General features: G+C 33.5%; 2 protein-coding genes across 4 annotated transcripts in view; both read left to right on the top strand.

The window, feature by feature from the left end:
- The window catches only part of LOC136972272 (phospholipid-transporting ATPase VA), a 95,178-nt gene extending 91,502 nt beyond the window's left edge, over nt 1-3,676 (top strand). For all 3 annotated transcript variants that reach the window (XM_067266846.1, XM_067266833.1, XM_067266840.1), the window contains exon 23: nt 1,367-3,676. In XM_067266846.1, coding sequence (XP_067122947.1) covers nt 1,367-1,631 — 265 coding nt within the window. In that variant the 3' untranslated portion in view covers nt 1,632-3,676. The remainder of the gene's footprint in view (nt 1-1,366) is intronic.
- Nucleotides 3,677-4,497: 821 nt separating this feature from the next.
- On the top strand, nt 4,498-19,004 carry LOC136972133 (ubiquitin carboxyl-terminal hydrolase isozyme L3-like). Its single transcript, XM_067266684.1, has 10 exons — nt 4,498-4,647; nt 4,740-4,751; nt 5,074-5,196; nt 11,103-11,259; nt 11,338-11,423; nt 11,504-11,551; nt 11,634-11,709; nt 11,839-11,897; nt 18,367-18,517; nt 18,598-19,004. Exons 1-9 carry the CDS (start codon nt 4,606-4,608, stop codon nt 18,454-18,456), a joined length of 693 nt encoding a protein of 230 aa, XP_067122785.1. The 5' UTR covers nt 4,498-4,605; the 3' UTR covers nt 18,457-18,517; nt 18,598-19,004.
- The last annotated feature ends 2,214 nt before the right edge of the window (nt 19,005-21,218 follow it).

A 21,218-nucleotide genomic window follows, 5' to 3' on the forward strand; every position in this document is an offset into this window, starting at 1 on the left:
ATCGCCATGATTGTATTAAGCAAAACAAAGTGTTGGTGTGTGCTTTTTTCATGAAAAAATCAAATTAACTTTAATTAAATAATGAAAAATTTTATCACAAATGTTATCTTATAGCTTTGATCATTATTCAAACTATCCTTGTATATGGATATTTTAACTTTGTTATGGATACAATACAGTATAGAAACATTGTACTCAGTGGCCATCTTGTGAAAGACAGTTACAAAATGATTGGCATTCTAGCATTTAAATCAATGAAAAAAAAGATGATTTTTATTCATCTGACTTTCAAAAGTTTGTAACACGGAATTTAAACTTTGTTGAATAGAATATTTTTACACATAAAGATATATTTTCAATGTTCCACAGAAAAATTCATTGAAAAGAGAAATTCCTAATATGGAAGTCTGACTAATTCTTTTTAATTTGAAACGTTAATATTTTAGAAGGAGGAAATACTTCTAACATTTAAATCAATGAAATTTTTTTCATTACTTTTCAAATTCAAATGCTTTATTGGCAAAGTGAAATTTTCTTATGGAAGTAGAAAAGAAAATACTTTATCCATAATTTTTGATACATTTTGTTTTGTGTCTTTAATCAAAAGGTGTATATTAAAATTAATTTGTTCAAAAATCTTTTACATATTTAGATGAAGAAAGCTTAGAAAATTTATAATGAACAATAGCACAGGATTACAATTATGATATGTATTTGTAAATTATTAATGTTGTTTGTAAATATGCATATAATTTTTTATAATTTTTCTGTGTAAATTTCTGAACTCAATTTTTATTATCAAATTAGATTTTCTAACAACTGATTGGGTGCCTAAGCCTTATTATATTCTTTGTAATAGTATAACGTCTTTTTGACTTTGAAAGACCATTTTCTAGATTTTTTTGTGCATGCCTTCTTCTTTAAGAAATCAATTATAATCTTCTAACATAGAAATTTATTGTTTTAAGTGTTAAATATTTTAAAATGAAAGTGAAAAGTGATCATTTATTTCAAGTAGTTTAATATGTAATACATTTATTTTGGATCTGTAATATTAGAATATAATATAATAATATAATACTTATCTAAAATTGAAGCAAATATCTCAATAAAATATAATTATTGAAATTATTTACTATATTTTATAATACATTTTTATATCATTTATAAATATTTAAAGAATACTTATGTTCTAAAAGAAATTACGTAAACTTTTTATACAATCTATAAAACAAATTCAAAATATTTGAATATTTGAATTCATTTTGAAGAACTTGTTATGTATTATTAATAAAATAATTATTTAATTTTTCATATCTTCCTTTGATTTGTTATATTTATATTAAGTAATTTTTTTATTTATCAGATATGTAATTCAGTCAATTAAAAATCAGTTTTGGCCGTCGGATGTAGTACGTGCAAAATTAGAACAGAAGGAAAATAAGAAATATTCGGAACAGTCGACGTTGTCCGTGTCTTGGTCAAGAGGATCGAGCGGTTCGTCTATCGTCATAAGGAACGGAAATCCTCCTGAAAATGCTAATGAGTGTCAAGAAGGGAACATACCAACAGTTTCTGCTATCTGTGATTCTTCTCATTCCATTAATTCACCAAATCAAATCATTGCTTGACATCATTTAAATACTTAGCAATCTGTCTAATAATAAGTCATAAATGGATGGTGCTAAAACAATTGTCAAGTAACCAGTTGACATAAGCTGCCTTATTTTTCTATTATCAGTATTTGAAAAAAGCTGAGATTTTTAAATATTAAACATTATATTAATGTTGTTTAACTATATTTGTAAATGTAAACAATAGTTTAGTTAAAAAAAAAAAGGACTATTTATATTTATTGTATATAAATATTATTGATTTTATTTGATCTTTAATGAAATCTTTAATATTTTATCACGAAATCAATTAGAACGAAATTGATATGTGGTTATACTTTTTTTGTGATAATTTAAGAAAAGACAAGTCAGTCTCAAATCGATTGCAAACAGACAATTTTTAGCCATTGTAAACTAGATTTTTGCATTCACTAAGTGATTATCAAGAATCAACTTTGTATTTTGTAATTTTATTGCCTTACATATCCAACAAACAATAATATAAGAAATTAAGAAACTCCGTTTCTCATTCTACGAGCAAATTTCCACGGATAATTTTATCGAAGGCAAAGGCCTCCGGCATATATCATAGACCAATGCAATATCAACATTCACGTAATTTTTGTATCGAAAATGTTTGTTTAAAAATTTGCCAGGATAAATTTTATATCAAATGAAAAGTTTGATGTTAATGTGTAATCCTAGTCATAGCTTTAGTATATTGATAAGATTTAGATAATTTTATATTGTTAGCAATGTAAAAGTATTTATTATGATTTCATGACTATGGAATTAATGAAATTGTGTTTTATAAAAAGTTTTTGTACTTACATGACAATACAGGTACCTTGAATATTAATATATATATATATTATAAATATTGTTATGTTTTGTTCTACGTGCATTAATCATGTTTTTATAAATGTTAACTTGCTTAAAGTTTATAAAGTTCATTTATATCATGTATATATTCGTAGTGTATATTTATATACACGTTATAAAATATTATATATATATAAAATAAATTTAAGTTGATTTATAAAGATTTATCATTAATTTATATTTTGAATGATTTAATATGTGTTTCATTATTTGTTTGAAGTGTCTGGGTTGGAGAAAGGTGCTAATTGTTTAATATATAAATATGGAAGATGCATTAATTAATCACAGTTTCTTTCTCCTATTTTTATATGACAAAATGTCATGAAAATTTTTAAGACTATCAATCATTATTGGGAGATTTATTTCCATTTTAAATAATCTTCAAAATGTATAAAACTGTATATAATATTTTGTAGCCATTTCTTAATGTACTACCTCAATTTCTACACTTTTTACTCCTCAAACTTTAAAGTAATTCTGTTTATAAATGATGTAATTAGATAGAACTATATGATGAAAATTTAATTTATGTAAAAAGTTATAAGTACTAACTTTATATATATATATATAATAATGGAGTATATCTTTCAAATGATTGATAAACATGTGTTTATATATGTAAATATACCTGTATATTGTAGAAAGAAAGTGTGTAATACTCATTAATTAATGCACTCTGCAAATAGCTTTGCAATAGATTTCATTGAAAATGAACCTCTTCTTTTTAGATAGTGATAAAAAAAAAATATGTAGTACAAGTTAGTACTTTTTCATTTTTTGATAAACATTACAAATGAAAATATCATTAAAAAGAAAAAAGGCAAGTGTGTCTTTGATGATGTGATATGTTTATAAATTTGTTAAAAAATGAAAAAAAAAAGACTTTTTTGAATATGATAAATTGAAAATTTTATGCAAAATTTATTTGATGGTGTTTTTTGAAGAAAATTTTGTACATTTATTCCTTTTATAAATGAAAATATAAGTAAATATTACAATACAATCACTTTATAAACGCACATTGTAGTGGAAACTGCAATTATGTTTTGTATATCAGAATATATAATAATTATTGTGGTTAACGACTATGCAATTTCCAATTAGTGCCAGCTTCTTTTTTGTTTTATATGTTTAATTTTTAATAAAAAAAAAAAAAAATTGAAATTTTGTGCAGAAAAATATTTTGTGTATGTTGATCTCAATTATAAACACATTTACAGATTTTCTCAATAAAATGAGAGATTTATAAAATTTAGGAATGAAGAATTTTATGATTTTCTTCAATTTAGGAAAACGATCGAAGAGAATTTTAAATAATAAAAACTGAAGTATATCTGAATCGCGTCATCTGATTCGTTAAAGCTTACGCTACATTGCAGATCGACCAATGAATCGATCGGATAATTAATCTTTTATATATCCGGATTTTTATGTTAAAAAAAAACAATTGAATTGTTTAATGATGTCGAACAATCCGATTTTAAAATGTTTATTTATGAATAATTGGGCAAATTATCACTCGAAAATGAAATCATTGATGTCGATAACACGTTTAGCAATCGCCTAGCCTCCATTTTATTACAAGTCACATTATTAACAATACTTTCTACCTGTGAAAACACAGTTAAATTGTAGAAAATGGTTAAAAATGCAAGGATCGATAAATTTTATGTCATATTTAACATTTCAATCGCCATTTTTATTCCCGATTATTAATAAACCCGAAATATTTTTGCATCGATACTTTTCGTAGAAACGGATGAATGGTTGGTTAATGATGCTATACAATTTTTTCTCGTGTATTACGTATATTATTAGTTCTGGATATAAATTAGTTTTTGATTGGAAATTACGGTATAAATATAGAAAAACGAATTAAACTCAAAATAAACAGGGACATTTTTGAAGCGTGATTATGTTTTACATCGCTTCTAGATAAGGGTAAAATGCGTCATTCGCAATCGGTAGTTTAAGCATGGCGTTGTTCTGTACCGAATAACTCGGTAATCGATCGAAAAACCAGACATGACGTGGTCTAGGTGGCGCCAGTGCGCCATTAGGTCATTCGTCAGTAACATTCGGAGATCTCAGAAGACAAGCAAGCTCCATCATGACGTCCACCAGGTGGTTACCTTTGGAATCTAACCCCGATGTAAGTACATAAGAAAAGGTGCAGCCTTAATTGTTTGCCATAATTTCTCCATTTTTTTTCTTTAATTTTTCATAATTTTTCTCTTTTGGTAGGTTATGAATAAGGTGAGTTCCGGATTCATCCGAAAATGAATCTTCTACTTTTACTTAATCCGATCACGTTGCAACGTCATTCGAATTGAGACACTTCGAATAAAATATTTTAAATGAAGACAATTTAGATAGACGAATCGGCTTAACCACCATTATAAAGTTGAAAAAAAAGTTTTATTTAATTTTTTATTTAGTGTTTAAAGCATTGATCGAATACCAACCCGCATAGCAACAAAGTTATGCGCGAAACAAACAATTGTAAACTAATTTTTTTGTTGTTTTCTTTAAGAAAGAAACATTCAATGATGTCTTCTTTATTTATCTTTGTTGCCAGTTCCTCCATGACGGGGGTGTTCCTTCCGAATGGGGCATCGTAGACGTTATCGATCTAGACGCTCTCCAGTCTGTTCCTCAACCTGTTGTCGCCGTTTTGCTGTTATTCCCTGGAGGAGACCAGGTAACATACATTCCGTTTCCGGTAACATTCTACCTAAGCAATTAGAAAATACGTAATATAAAGCGTTCAAATGAACTCCATTTTGAAGATTCTCCTCTTTGTTTACTTAAAATGTACACCGACCAATTGTGACGTCATCTGGGTGTGACGTCTTAAGAATTTTTAACGGAAAATTTTCCGGATTTTAAAATGACTAATCGCCTAATCTCTATTAAAATTGGGTTATACAGTTATTGGTTATTTATGTGATTCCGAATATTCATAATTATTATAGGTAATATATAATTTTAAGGCTACCAAATTAGCGATACTTCCACATTAGACACTATCATACCGTTCTGATTTTGGCACCGAATTCAATTTTGGGTCTGCAAAAACAATGGTTACATCGAACAATATCACTTTAATCGCGAGTCTATTTATTTATAGAATAGAATAGTTTTTCATTATCAATTATCTCGGTAAGCAGAAAATTCTTCTTCGTTACTTTAGTGGGCAAGCTGGCAACTCTTTATCGTGCCCCTAGATTTAGTCTTTTGTCTCCCTCTAGAGTCATTATGACCAAGTACAAACACTGTCACCAGTACCACACAGGTGACGGCTGGATGGCCGAGCGGTCAAGGTGGTAGCCTGCTGCTCTTGCTGACCCGGGATCGAATCCGAACGGGTCGAATAATCCCTAGGAATTTTTCGGAAGGTGGTCCGTTCGGATATATCGGGCCCCGTCCCTCACCACCCGGTCGTCCCATTGTGGGCTGGCCGAACCCATAATGGGCCTACTAAAAGAGGACCTCTTAGTGCCCACAGGGCGGAAAGAGTTTAAAAAAAGTACCTACAGGTGGTACTGGTGGCAATGTTTGTACTTGGGCTCAAAATAAATTTATTTTATTTTTTAAGATCTGTGTTTATTTGGTCAAGAACCCAAAGTGGTGACCCGAACGTGATCACAAGAACTTATTTACTTTTTCTGTGAATATTTTTATTAGTTATATGTTTCCGTCATGTTCAACAGCGAAGACCCCGTCGAGGTAGCACGGGTATCGGTGAAAATTCCACCCTATTGGAGAAAGAACGTTAAAGTATGGTTTACACAGGTTTAATATAATAACAGAGGTTATGAAATACCATCACGTACTAGGATCGCTTGACTGTGAAATAGTCGAATTGGTCGCCGATCTAATATCCCAACCGTTGACGAGCACGCCCTACACGGACTTAAAAACGCGATTAATCGACGAATTCGAAGAATCCGAAACTAGAAAAGCGAAAAAATTACTCCTAGAAATCGAACTGGGAGACAAAAAGCCCCCGGCAAGGCTAATAGAAATGGAGCACTGGCTGGTACGCAAGTAACGGACGAATTCCTTAGAACGCTCTTTCTACAGAGGTTGCCTAACAACGTGCGTTCAGTTTTAGTGACTAATCAAGAGAATCTCCATACCTTAGCCTCTATGGCTGACAAGATTACGGAGGTAACAAGTCCCAATTCTGACATTTGTTCCACTAGTGGTGCAACCAGCAGACATTCGACTCTCTCGTTTGGAGAAAGCTGTGTCAGAACTTACCATTTCGATCCACGAGTTACGAGCACGTTCTCTCTCACGCTTAGAGAGATGACGGCGTTCTCCCAGTCCAAATCTACCGGGTTATAATGTTTGTTGGTAGCAAATTCAAAGCTAATGCCAAAAAGTGCACCCACTTTGTTTTTTTTTAAACATATCATCAAGGAAGCCTCGAGAAACGACTAAGCCCCGCTCTATCTGCGACTTAGAGGGGCGGGGAGAAAACATCCAGTCGCTTATTTATCTTTGATACTAGCGAGGTTGAGGCCGAAGTTTTAAACGCGAAAACGTGTACGTCGGACGTTGAGTGACGCTTTCCTGTAAGCCTAGAAGTTTGACAATGGCGTTTGGAATGTCGAGCATGATTTCACTGACTTTCAAACACCATTGTCAAACTTCTAGGCTTACAGGAAAGCGTCGCTCAACGTCCGACGTATACACGTTTTTTGCGTTTAAAACTTCGGCCTCAACCTCGCTACTACCACTGGCCGCAGATTCCTAGTAGACTCCGGGGAAGACATCTCTGTCTATCCTCACCACTCTAGAAAAACCTCCCACCGCTCTAGAAAAACGACATATCAGTAATCGACAACTTTACGCAGCTAACGGCTCTGTGATACCTACATATGGGGAGCACCTCCTTGTACTCGGTATTGGATTCCGACGAACGTTTTGTTGGCCATTTACCTTAGCAGACGTACAGCACCCTATTATAGGAACAGACTTTCTAAGTCATTTCGGCATTCTTGTAGATTTGAAGAATAAGTGATTAGAGATAATCTCACTCACCTATCAACCTCAGGAACTACCACCATCACTAATCAGCAAACTGTGCTAATGGTATCACCTCAACAGAAGTATTCCAAGCTTCTCTTGGAGTTTCTCCAATCTCCTGAAAAAACAACCTACATATCAACAAGTTAGAGACCATGTCTACCATACAATCGTCATGACAGGAGCTCCAATCACTGCTAAGCCAAGACGACTTCCTCCTAATAAGGTTGCACAGGCAAAGCTGGAATTCTAACAGATGATAGACGTGGGAATATGCAGGCCCTCCAAAAGTTGCTGGTCCAGCCCTCTACATCTTGTTTCCAAGAAGGACGGGTTCATGGCGTCCTTGTGGGGACTACGGGCTTTGAACGCTATTACTATACCAGACCGGTACCCAATAAACCACCTTCAAGATTTCAATTTCCAACTAAGAGGCAAATTCATCTTTTTTAAAATAGACCTGGTAAGGGCATTCCACCAAATACCCGTGGCACCAGAGGATGTTCCAAAAAGGCTGTGATCACACCCTTTGCCTTATTTGAATTTTTAAAATTGCCATTTGGACTACGCAACGCTGCCCAGTCCTTTCAAAGATACATTCACAATATTTTACGCGAATTAGACTTTGTCTACTCGTACCTTGATGACTTTCTCGTCGCATCTCAGTAAGAGAAAGAGCACTTGTTCTATTTAAGAACACTGTTCATAATACTGCACAAGCATGCCATCAGCATCAACCTGTCAAAGTGTGTTTTGGTGTGCCAGAGGTTTCCTTCCTGGGCTATACTGTCTCCCAAGCAGGAATTATTCCCTTGCCCGAACGAGTCAAACCATTCGGAACTTTCCACGTCCGGATACCATAGAACAGCTCCGGAAATTTCTGAGCTGTTCTATGAGCTGGTCAACTTTTATAGACGGTCTCTTCCCAACACGGCATGCACGTAACAAGCTTTCTTTGATTTGTGCAAAGACACAAGGAAAAGAGAGAAACGAAAACGAAAAAAACAATGGACCCCAGATTCAATCTCAGCGTTTGAACGATTCAAAGAGGAACTAGCAGGAGCTGCCTCTTGGCCTATCCCTCTACTGACCTTCCAATGATGCTGATGGTGGATGCATCAGACTTTGCAATAGGAGCAGCTCTTCAACAAAAAAATATTCCATTTTCGAACCTTTGGGCTTCTTTTCTAAGGCACTAACGAAACCACAGGCTAACTATAACACATATGACCGTGAACTCTTAGCGGCATATTCAGCAGTGAGATATTTCCGCCACATCTTAGAAGGCAGGAATTTCACAATATATACCGATCATACATTTATATACCGCCCCTAACCTACACATTTCAGCAGCGTTCGGATAAGGCATCCCCTCGCCAATTTATCACAGATATCGGGTACAGTACATACCAGGGAAGAACAACGTAGCAGCAGACGTCTGCTTAAGAATTGATTCTATTTTTCTACAACAGGAATACTCCTGGAAGATATTGCCGCTGCACAGCTCAAGTTCTCGCTGAGAGCTCAGCTGACCGATAATTGAGTTACTAAACTCCCAACCGTCCTCTTGGGGCTAAGATCCTATATCATCTCTAACTACAACACTACAGCAGCGGAGATCACATACGGTGAACCCATCGCACTGCCTTCTGATCTCGCTGACTATGAGACTACTCTTACCAACGACTTACCTACCTTGATATGCAGGTTGAAGGATCATTTGGGGTCGATCCACCCAGTCAGAGACGTCCAACACTCGTCTAAAAGTATTTTTTACACCCTGACTTGATGACTGCCGCACTCGTTTTTGTGCGCCATGATGCCTCACGCAAACCATTACAACCAATCTATGATGGCCCCTGTGTCCTACGACACTTATACAAACACTTCTATTTAGATACACCTCGAGGGAATCAAACTGTTTCAATCGACCGCCTCAAACCCGCTTTTTTTCTGAAAGATACGACCACCTCTCTGCCATTCCCAACAATGACAATGGGCCTGTGGACAGAAACAACTACCCGCCGGATGAGACCACACAAAACCAGGCACCTTGCTCACTGTCAACTCGTTCTGGGTGAACTGAGCGTTGTCACTGGAGAGGGAGTATGTGGCCAACCTGGCAACCCGTTACCGTGCTCCTAGATTTAGCTCTAGAGTCATTCTGACCACGTGTGTGGTACTGGTGACAGTGTTTGTACTTGGGCACAAAATAAATTTATTTTATTTTTTAAGAACTGTGTTTATTTGGTCAAAAACCCAAACTTTAAAACATGTTATAAAAATGTTATATACAATAAAACCTGTATTAACGGACACTCCCGAATAGCGGACACCTCTATTTAACGGAAATTTTTAGAATCTCTACATCCTTCAAATAAGGCATCTTTTATATTTACCTCTAAATAGCAGGCAAGTGTCTCGATTCCGTTAGTGTCCGTCATTCGGAGGTTATACTGTATATGTATAAGTTTATCAACATTCCTAGTAATTAATCTGTGCTTTCGGGACTTCTGATTTTATTGTTATAAGTAAATTATAAATTTAAAATAAAGAGATAAAGAGTAAGAATTGCTATTTGTATTATTATATATTATATATATATATATATATTTTAAATAAAATATGAAAATGAAAGTTGGACGAGGAATAAAATCTTCATGAATCTCATTCAAAGAAACTCAATTATATCTTTAAAAATGACATATCCTTAAGTCAAATCTCAAACAAAGGCATTCAACCGGTTTATTCTCCATGTTGTAACGTTTGTGGATAAAGCGTGAAATCTGGAAAAGCACGTTTAACTGACAAATTGATAAAGACACAAAGAAGAATAAAACGATGAATGATGAGCTAAAACTTGAAAAATACTTCAAGAGATCAAACAAAGAAAAAAGATGTGCTAGACAGGGTGAAATCTCTTTAAGTAAAAGTTGTCTGGACATATTATAAGAACAGATGACAACATATGGACCAAGATTAGGCTATACTGGATTGGAAAATAGAGGAGAAAATTTTTAAAAAATCCAGCAACGAGAGTTGCCAAACTTTTCCGGCTGTTATGAGTTTTTATTTAAAAAAAAAAAAACTTTTATATTGCTGTATTAAGTAAAAATAAAATTGTGTGTGGCGCCATCTGTTACGAGATTTTGTTATAAAAACTTCTTATATTTTTAATTACTATAAAACGGCTTAATTTTCAGGATAGGAATGCGTTTTATATTTTTTTAAAAATGTATAAATGTTAATAACGAATAAAATCTTTATTAATGAGTAACTCTTGACAGTTGTATATCATCAACGGCCGGATGGCCGAGCGGTCAAGGTGGCAGCCTACCGCTCTGGTGGACCCGGAATGGAATCCGAACAGGTCGAGAAATCCCCAGGAATTTTTCGGGGGGTCGTCCGTTCCGGATATGTCGGGCCCCGTCCCTCACCACCCGGTCGCCCCATTGTGGGCCTGGCCGAACCCATAATGGGCCTACTAAAAGAGGCCCTCTTAGTGCCCACAGGGCAGAAAGAGCTAAAAAAAGTTGTATATCATCATTTAGAATAATTTGAATATTTCAGTATGAAAGCTTTTGTCAAGAAGAAGCGGAGAGAATTCAGTCGGATGGACAAACTGTTAGTGATGGCATATATTTTATGAATCAAGTCATCAAGAATGCCTGCGGGACAATAGCCCTCATCCATTCCATAGCAAACAATGCCGACAAGATTCAAATGGGTAAGAATAAAACACAAGTAAAATATAGTATTGTTATTCGGAATATGATAAAACAAAACGAAATATATCTCTTTACAGACGAGGAAAGCGTCCTAAAACGTTTTATAGATCAAACCAGAGACCTGCCTCCAGAAGAAAGAGGACAAGAATTAGAAAAATTTGACGTCAGTGACTTAAAATTTCAAATAAATATAAAACAAAATTGTGTGATATTTATTTAAAATACTTTTAAAATTTTTAATAGGACATCGTGGCACTCCACGAAGCCAGTGCTCAAGAAGGACAGACAGAGGTCGGTTATAATTATTGATAAATTTTTTTTTAAAAAATATACAAAAAAATTCACAAATATCTTATAAATTCGAACATTTTAGGCACCCGATGCCGAAGAAGATGTTAATTTGCATTTTGTTACTTTTGTCTGTATCGATGGAAATCTGTACGAGTTGGGTAAGTTAATCAAACTGTAAAAGAAATTACAATTTCCTGATTAATTTATTTTCCGTCAAGACTAGTAAATTTTTTCGTAATTAATATAAATGTTTCCTCAAACTAATGTAATGGCGATTTCTGTTACAGATGGGAGAAAAAGTGTACCCATTAATCACGGCTCTTGTTCCGACGAAACTTTGCTAGAGGTAAGTTTAATCAAATATTCGGTGTTCTTCAAAAAATGTTAATACTACGGACACACATTTTAATACGAGTATTCGTGTGATCACTGTGGATATTTATTTTATATTTGGCTTTAAAGTTAGTGCGGGTGGTGAGGGACGGGGCCCGGCATATCCATCACTCCCAAAAATTTCCTGGAGTTTCTTCTACCTGTCCGGATTCGATGATTTTCATTGATGGGCATTGTTTCTCGTTTCTCATTCTCATTGACCGGTCTTATTAATAGACGAATACATTCTAAATGCACAAAATTAAAGGCCAACAGTCGATAATTTGAGAAAAGTCCTGGGTTGCTCGCTCGCCCGGATCCCCAGAACGGTAGGTTGACTCTAACCGCTTCGGCCATTCTTCTGTTCTTGTAACGATATAATCGAAAACATTCGATCTTCTGTGGATTCTTTTAATGGTGTCAAAATATTTCATTACGTTAGTGTCTCCCGATACGGCTGCCAAATATTTCACTCGTTTTATCTATAATTAGATGGCAATTTATTTCTGTTAAACAGCATAAACTTTGTGTAGAAAGTTAATCCATTATGTACACTGCCTACAGTTAATGGCACTTAGCCCAAGAAACCATAACATTTCGCGTTGAGGACAGGATTTTCTTTCAAGGGATGTCCGGAGATTGAAAAATATCTCCTGTATAAATTATATAAACAGTTTTTTTTTAAAACACGAATGATTACGAATGCGCTCTTCATATATTCAGAGTGGTAAATCGGGTGGTGCTAAATCGAAGGACCTCAAATAATAAGAATTATAACAAGAAATAAGTTTGACTTTGGGAGTTTTTTTTTTTAACTCTTTCCGCCCTGTGGGCACTAAGAGGGCCTCTTTTAGTAGGCCCATTATGGGTTCGGCCAGGCCCACAATGGGGCGACCGGGTGGTGAGGGACGGGGCCCGACATATCCGAACGGACCATCCCCCGAAAAATTCCTGGGATTATTCGACCCGTTCGGATTCGATCCCGGGTCCCCCAGAGCGGTAGGCTGCCACCTTTACCGCTCGGCCATCCGGCCGTCTACTTTGGAAGTTTGAAAGTCGTGTGGTTTAGTAATAATAATGTCGTTTGCAATGCAAAATCATTCGTTTAGATATTCAAAAACTAGAGTTTTCTATTTAATATTTATGGGAAGATCTGTTCACTAATATTCGTTGGCACTTTAAGAGAGTGGCGCTATTTAGAAGAGCTGTATATCGAGGTTTGACTTTCACGATTTTTTAATTCGAAAATACTTGTACGTTTCCTAATAGTTTCTAATGGCATAACTGTTAGTTGATTTCAAATACAGTCGAGTCCGCATAAGTCAACATCCCAAGGGGAAGTGAAAATGTGTCGAGTTATCCGATATGACGACTAAAACAAAGTTGAAAAAACCAGAATACTACAATTAGGAAAATAGTACAGTAGTGCAATGTACTGTACCTTTCTGACCATCCATCACTGGCACTAAAGTTGGTTTCTACTCCAAGTACCGCAGCAATTTCCATCGCCTTTTGTTCCAGTATCTGTCCCGAAACAGGAAGATTCGACGAACGAATTTGCTTTAGCCAACGTACCAGAGCATCTTCGACATCTTTGTACGGCGACTTTCTCTAACGTTTTCGAGACAGCCGCGACGAAAATCCGAGAAAAAGTTTCTTAATTTTCTCTTTTTTCTTCAGGAACCCCACCAATGTTGTTTTTCGAAGGTTTTTTTTAAGGGGAATCGACTTATGGGACGTCTAAACGAGTGCAAAACTATGTCGATTTATCCGACGGTGTCGAGTAAACTGGAGTTTTTTAACATTAATGCCTATGTAAGTCGGCCGGGACTACAGGAAACTGACTACTTACCCCACGATGTCGAGTTATACCTATAAAGACTTATGCGGACTGGACTGTATTAATTTATCGAATAATACTTCGTACATTAATAAATTCATAAATAAAATATAATTTTTTTAAACAAGAAATTGGCCTACTTATCACTGAAGACAATTTTCATCCCTAATTCTCCTCCTATTTTATACACAGTACGGGCTGCAATTTTTCGTCACAATGCTCTCAATTCTAGTAGTGTCTCGTACCTGTACATCATACTTTTCCTGTTAACAATGGAGTCATGCTTATGGGGTCACCAATCTAATTCCTTTCAAGGGAAAATTTTTGAATTGAAATAACGTGAGTCTGTTTATTATTAACTATTTAACTCCGTTCTCGAGTTTAAGGAAGTACAGACAGACAAAGGACACCAGTGGGAATTTATGGGTCTACAGTTTTTGAAAATTTCAGCCCAATAATTGTCATAACTTTATTCTCCTGTTATGTCGGACCAGTCAGTTTATATAGGACTACGTATTTAAATTTCCAATAGGTTTGCAACCTTCAACGCCATAATGAGCATTGTCACGTCAATTTGACGTCATTCTTTCATGTTTAATGCATTAATGTTATGAGCAAATGAAAAAATAACGTCAAATTCACATATAAATCGTCACGTTTCAAACAAATCAACCTAACCTATTGTATTATATGTAATATACGGTGTGGTCGCGATTTACTCGTACATCATACGGTTTTCCCCCTCTTCTTTTTATTATACCATAACTTTCAGTTAAATCTTTTAAGAAAAAATGGGTGTCAGACAGAAGGTGTCATTTGGATGTGGCCAGGAGAGAGAGAGAGAAAGGTGTCCAAAATATTACTCTTTTATATTAAAATATATTAAAAAGTTTATAAATTTTTAATATATAATTAAAAAGTTTATAAAAAGTTTTACAAATTCGAGTTTATTTACAGGTGGTTTATTTGTTTTATTGATTTCATTCATATATTTTTCATGGTTTTCGTACAGGAGTGGGTCCATTTGTAACTTGTAACATTACTGAAGTATTAAAAACACTGTTTTTATTTTATAGAATAATAATAATTATATCGAAACTAAACACATTATTCGCTTCATATATCGTGTTACCCTCAGTGGCTGTTATCCTATGGGCAAAAAAGGAAAATTGCCTGGGGCCTACACCAGCAGGGGGCCTCAAACCGACCTATTGTAAGAAAATATTTTCTCCAAAAATTTCCCTCGAAGAAAAACGTCTGAAGTCAACATTGTACGCGGGCTCCCCTTAATATATATGTCGCAGGGATATGATAAAAGTGGGGATTTGATCAGATCCCTAAGGGAGATGATCAATTTGCTGAAGATGTTAAAATAAAGGTTCGATATTGACATTTCCCTAATTAAATGAAGTGATTTGATCAAATTTCTAAACTGGTTTCGTGAAATGACAAAAAATCGAATCAACAAAGAAGAACTTATATGAAAAGATAGAGATAACGCCAAGTTTATTTATTTTTATTGAAACACGTTGTAGATTTGTGGCACCTGGAGTTACAAAGGACGTTATTTTTTTACAGGCACATCTATTTGTTTTGCATTGTACCTTGGATTTTTCACAGAAACATTTCTTAAACCCCTTGACCTCCGAATAAAGATAATTTTCCAGCAATTTCTCGCAAACTTAGCTTTATCGCAGTTGCACAATGATTTGTACAAATCATTGTGCAACCGCGTGCGTAATGATTTGCGCACGCAGTTGCACAAATCATTACGTCACGATAATCGCGCGCATTTATATTTTTCTTTATCATGCCGCTCGCTCAAACACGTCCTGATAGTTTCATTGAACTGTTCTTCACACACAAATTCGGTTTGAGTCTGGTTTTGTCCTGTATTCGAAGCCATTATTTTGATAATCGTACAAATTACAAGAGAAAATAAAATATAAATGCGCGCGACTATTGTGACGTAATTTGTGCAACGCGTGCACCAGAGGTCGCCGGCAACTAGCCTGTTGAAAGGACGTGGGGGCGGGTAACTAGCGCAAGCAGTTCTATGCAAGTCCTGTCTTGTTTATTTTATCTTTTCACTAAAATAGTGTAAGGATTTGATCAAATCACTCAAGTTTTTTTCAGGAAATGACTCTATAGAATTGTCATTTTAATATCTTCAGCAAATTTGCCCAAAATCCCTTAGGGATTTGAGCAAATCCCCACTTTTATCATATCCTTCCGACATATACATATTTGTTATTTTTCAATTACGACCGTTTCTTTAGTACTGTCGTCGTTTCGCTCGTTCCGCCATCTGTTGTTAACTTTTGAAATTAAATTGTATTTATATTTTCTGTACAATTTTGACTTTCGATTTTTTTTCAAATTTGATTACTTTCCCGAATTTTCATTAATATCAGCTTTATTTAAGATTTATCATTTAAAAAATCTCATTAAAATAGTTTATATATCATCCGATAACTAAGTGCAGGGCAAGTACTAAAAAGGGGGTTGTCATAGGACCAGTTAATCCGGACACTCGACACAGGGAAGCTCCCAAAATTTAATCTTACGTAAAAAAACGTGGTCTGCAAGTGATGTAACTTAAAGTTTCTTGGTGGTAACGTGCAAAGTATATTTTTATTCGTTTTATTGCCATAGAAGAGGGGAGGAACCACGCACCACTTTCTCGATTCCCGATTAATTAAGAAAGATTGGTTTATTGTTAATATTTTGGAATGAAAAGTGTAGAGATTTCATTACGAAACATAAAATTAATCTGAAAATGGTGATGCGAGAAGGGGGACAACCACAAATATGGTGTCTCGCGTACCTTCGAAAGCCATAAAAATAAACGAATAAAGTCAATAAAATAAATAAAACAAATCTTTCACTACTAATCAAAATAAATTTTAATTTTATATCATTATTTCATACCATGTTTTTACATAATACATTAAATTTTTGAGTTTTTGTATCAGGCACCAGGCCAAATGACCTCATCTATTCGGGCCTAGATAAACTTTATAACTTAAATACAGAAGTAAAATGAAGAATAAATAAATTCTCTATCTATCCATTTAATTATATGGAGTGAGTGTTAGTTTTATTTTATCAAATTAATTAATATATATATAAAATATTTAAATATTGCATACTTTATTTTCACAAATGGAGAAAACCAAGAAATCCAATTGTACAGTATATTCATAAACTGATGAACACTACAATATTGTATATTAAAACAGCATGTTAAATCAGTTTGGGGTTAAATTATAACTAAACATAAACAGCATTACTTTTATTACATTAACTTAAATAAGTAATTAATTATATTATTATTAAACGCTTTTATTTAACTTGATTTGTATGTCTTCAAATCTTGTAACTTAAATTTCATCCACTTCTAATTAGAATATAAGGCAGATGACAACGCATTTTAGTGTTTTAGTGTGGCCTACCACCATCCTCCCCATCCTAACATAACCTAATGTAAAATTTAACCAAGGTGTTTATGTGTAAATGCACTATAATAATGTATATGGTAGAGGTGAGTCATCCCACCATCCTCCTTCCCTAATCTGGACAAACATGACCCCATAAATGCATTTTTTGTCTTTTTATATAAATTTATTTTAACTATTTTGAATTTTGTATGAGGCTAATTTTGTTTTTCTCATGTGTGCAATCTCTATATATCATTGTTAATCCCAGGCAGGGTTCTAGCTTTGAAAGTGTACTGACTGTTTTTTTTTCCTTAAGATATACCTTGTTTAACAATCCATGTAGCCATTCTTTTCTAAGTTTTTCCTTAAATATTCCTTACATTATATATTTTTTGTAGCTAAGTCTTTTAATTTTTCTCAAGATCATTTATAATTTTAAAAATCCAGCAACAAATTGAATAATTTTCAAAAATTTCAGAAATTTTTGACAAAAGGCACAGGAGTTATTAAGCTTTAAAGTGGCCCTCCACACATATACACAGAAACCCACAATGTTAAAACATATTCTCTATGCAAGACAAATAAACAAGTCTTGTAAAAATAAAAAGAAAAGTAATTACAGATAAAATAATACAGTTAAAGAACTAGACTGAAAATACAATAAATCTAAAAAAAATTACTCTTGACATTCTGTTTATTTACTAAACAAACTCAATTTTATCAGTTTTACAGTTTAAGGAGATTAAAATTAATTGTTGGAATCATTTCAACAACTTCCATATCTCCTTTTAACTTTTGTAAATATTGTTTTGTTTATCTGTTTTCTTAGGTCAGGATAAGCTTCTAAATTATAATATGGAATTAAATGTAAATATAGATATAAAAATAATTTTGTGTTTATGTTTACATTTAATTCTATATTGTAATTTATTATACTGTAGAAGTTTATTTTAGCAATATTTATTTTTGTTTCATGTTATTGCAGCATGAAACCTTGTTTCATTCACACAATTTATTAACATTCTCAGTATTTACAGGAAAAATTCATTTAATGTTTACATAAGAAATTATTAATAAAATATTAGGAACATATAATCTATTTTGACTTCTGATATTGATATTATCTGTAATCTAGCATCTAATAATATATTTCTGGTGTGTAGGATGCAAGCAAAGTTTGCAAGAGTTTTATGGAACGAGATCCAGAAAACGTCAACTTCACAGTTCTTGCTTTGACATCCGTAGAGGCATAAACTAGTGAAGTAACCGGTGTTCCACGCTCTCGCATTTGCCAAATCGATTCTGCCTTACATGGTACGACAAATTTTCCTTATTATTGTTTAAAAATAAACGATATTCAAATATGAATTATAAAAAAGAAAATTTGTTTGTAGGTGTACTACGTCTGTCAGTCAGCAGCTAACGCATTTAGAGACTATCATCGCCTTGTTCTCGCATTAAAATCTCTTCCTAGAGGAGACATTAAAGGCCAAGAAATGTCGCCTTTGAGCTGTTCTTTTCATTTTACAAATGCAAAAAAAGAATGTGATACGGACCATCTCCAGCAACAAATGTAGTTTTTCATTCGAGCGATGTTGTCTGGTGCTCACACCATATTACCTATCTATAATAAACATATCGGTCGGATAGAAACAACCGTCTTCGCCCACGGCTCTCTCTCGTATCTGAATGTTTGTCCCAAAACAGCTTAAACAATTAACGAACAAATGGCCGTTTAATGGCACATGCCTGCTTTTTGTACCTCACAAACCGTAATTGACAATAAAGTTGATGGCATTCACCCGTTTGACTTCCCCTATTATTTTGCTTCCACCACAGTTATTACGCCAGATTATGTATTTCCGTGAATAACCAAGCTTCAATGCTGGCTTTTACTTTTTTATTTTAATATACACGAGAAGAAAACCTTCTTTACAGTCGTTAAATATAAAGAATAAACTCATTGTAAGCAGTTTGAACTTTACGGAATTTAAATTATTTGACCAGGTAGATTCTAATCTAACAGGGAAAGAACCAGATAAAAGCTACTGATCATAAAATTTTTATAACCGAATTTTAATTAACGGTTTAAAATATATATATATATAAGGGAGTTTGCGACTAATTACACGGTATAATATACTAAGTAACAAACAGATTTTAATTAAATCGGTCGAAACGGACAATTGATTGAAATGCCTTGTGGGTGGTCCCAAAACAATACAACATTGACTGCGTTGGCCTTCATACTTAAATACAAATTTTTCTCTATTAACGGCGATAAAATAAGTTAATTTGCTGGAAATAATAACATCATTTAGTATTATTTTAATTCTTATACATTCAGATAAAAGGTTTTATTTAACAGTTTCTAATTCTCTCAATCCTTCCGAGGATTGCTCATATAATGAATATTGACTGTTAAACTTCGCAGGAATAGGACATTATCATAAAACCGTCGTTTAGAAGAGGATTCCGGATACGACAAGCCTCGGGCTATAATAGTCCTACGTGGCCCCACATTTACAATTGTACGCGATATTATTACCGTCCATCTTCAATCAGAACTGACATTCGACTATTTAACTCCATGCTTTTAATGTTATAAGCAATTAGTGAAAGGTTCGAGTCGAGTATCGTAATTGTCGTTTAATGCTCTCGACTGTAATATAAAATGTGTTTAATTAAATCAACCGTATTTATCTCGTAAAAATAATTATAATGGCCTGCTGTAGAATGGAAGACATTAACACTTTTATGATTTAAACGTATAGATGAATATAAGTATTCTTTACGTGTAACATACTTCTATTGCCATCCACTCTGGAATTGTTTTTTAATTATTTGGATACGATATTCCATTTTGGTGGCTACGTAATTAATTGGCAAGTCTTCAATATAAAATTACACTGTATGTTACAACAAAGAACACGAGTAAAGGGAAGGTGAAAATAAGCCATAGTTTTTCAAGATTACATTAACTATTTAAGAAACTTTTTATTAATGGCAAAGGAAATAATTACGTGACAAGACCACATTCTTTCGGCCAAATTTCTTTGAAAATTTGTTCATAATTACTGGTTGCGTTACGTTGCCGTATTTCAAAGAATTTTTAGACTAGAGTCGCAATATTGCAAGAAGATTAAAGAATTTTTAAATAATATACGGTAAAGAATAGTTATAGATTTTTATAGTATCATTTTCTATTTTAATTTAACTGTAAACGTGCATACAATATGTAAATATTTTTCCGAATCTCGCTTCAATTTGAAGAAAGAAAAGAGATGACTTCATCGCTTCTCGTGTCTGATGTAAGTGATGTAAATGAAGCTTTCTAACATACCAATCTGTCAATTTCTAAGTATAATGTCTACATCATTTCTTATACATTTTGTTTTTACACAAAATTATATTCAATTGAATATATAGGCTATATATTATCGCTACATTTTTACAAAAATTAACTATAACTTAATATTATTTATAATAATTAAAACATTATTTTTTCCAGTATCTAAAGCAGAAAGTTCTGAGATAGAAAATGTAATAATCTGTTAAACGTCGGAATAAAAACACAAAATATACAATTTTTGTACACGTTTTTGTCATTACTAAAATATTCAACGGTAATTGAGAAGATTTAATACTATTTATGGTAATATTTTATCCGGAAAACAACGTATTATTCATATTTTACCGAAAAAAAAAGTTTAAGTTCCTCAATTAGTTACACATTTACAGCTAATACAATTTATAAACATGTATTATTCAGATATTTAAGTTTCCGTATTGATTCATTCTGTAACTCGATTTCTCCTTTTAATATCAACAAATTAAGCAGAATTAAATACCGTTTATACCGTATTTTTACACCTTATAGTCGAACCGTTTCAGACAATAAAGGCTTTAGCCCGATAATCTGGAGGACCCGGGTTCGAGTCCGGGAACTTTTTTACGTGTTTTGTCTTAGATATTTCGGTTTCCACACCTCAACACTGTTCGAAGTGGATTCTAC

Source organism: Centruroides vittatus, unplaced genomic scaffold (genome assembly GCF_030686945.1).
Source record: "Centruroides vittatus isolate TY-2023 unplaced genomic scaffold, ASM3068694v2 contig_1057, whole genome shotgun sequence".
Lineage (NCBI taxonomy): Eukaryota > Metazoa > Arthropoda > Arachnida > Scorpiones > Buthidae > Centruroides > Centruroides vittatus.

Excerpts from the sequence above, each read along its gene's own strand:
- LOC136972133 (XM_067266684.1), top strand. The coding sequence starts at position 4,606 with ATGACGTCCACCAGGTGGTTACCTTTGGAATCTAACCCCGAT. Across the intron at positions 11,424-11,503 it reads AAGAATTAGAAAAATTTGAC|GACATCGTGGCACTCCACGA; the intron begins GTCAGTGACTTA and ends AATTTTTAATAG. Across the intron at positions 11,898-18,366 it reads CCGACGAAACTTTGCTAGAG|GATGCAAGCAAAGTTTGCAA; the intron begins GTAAGTTTAATC and ends TCTGGTGTGTAG.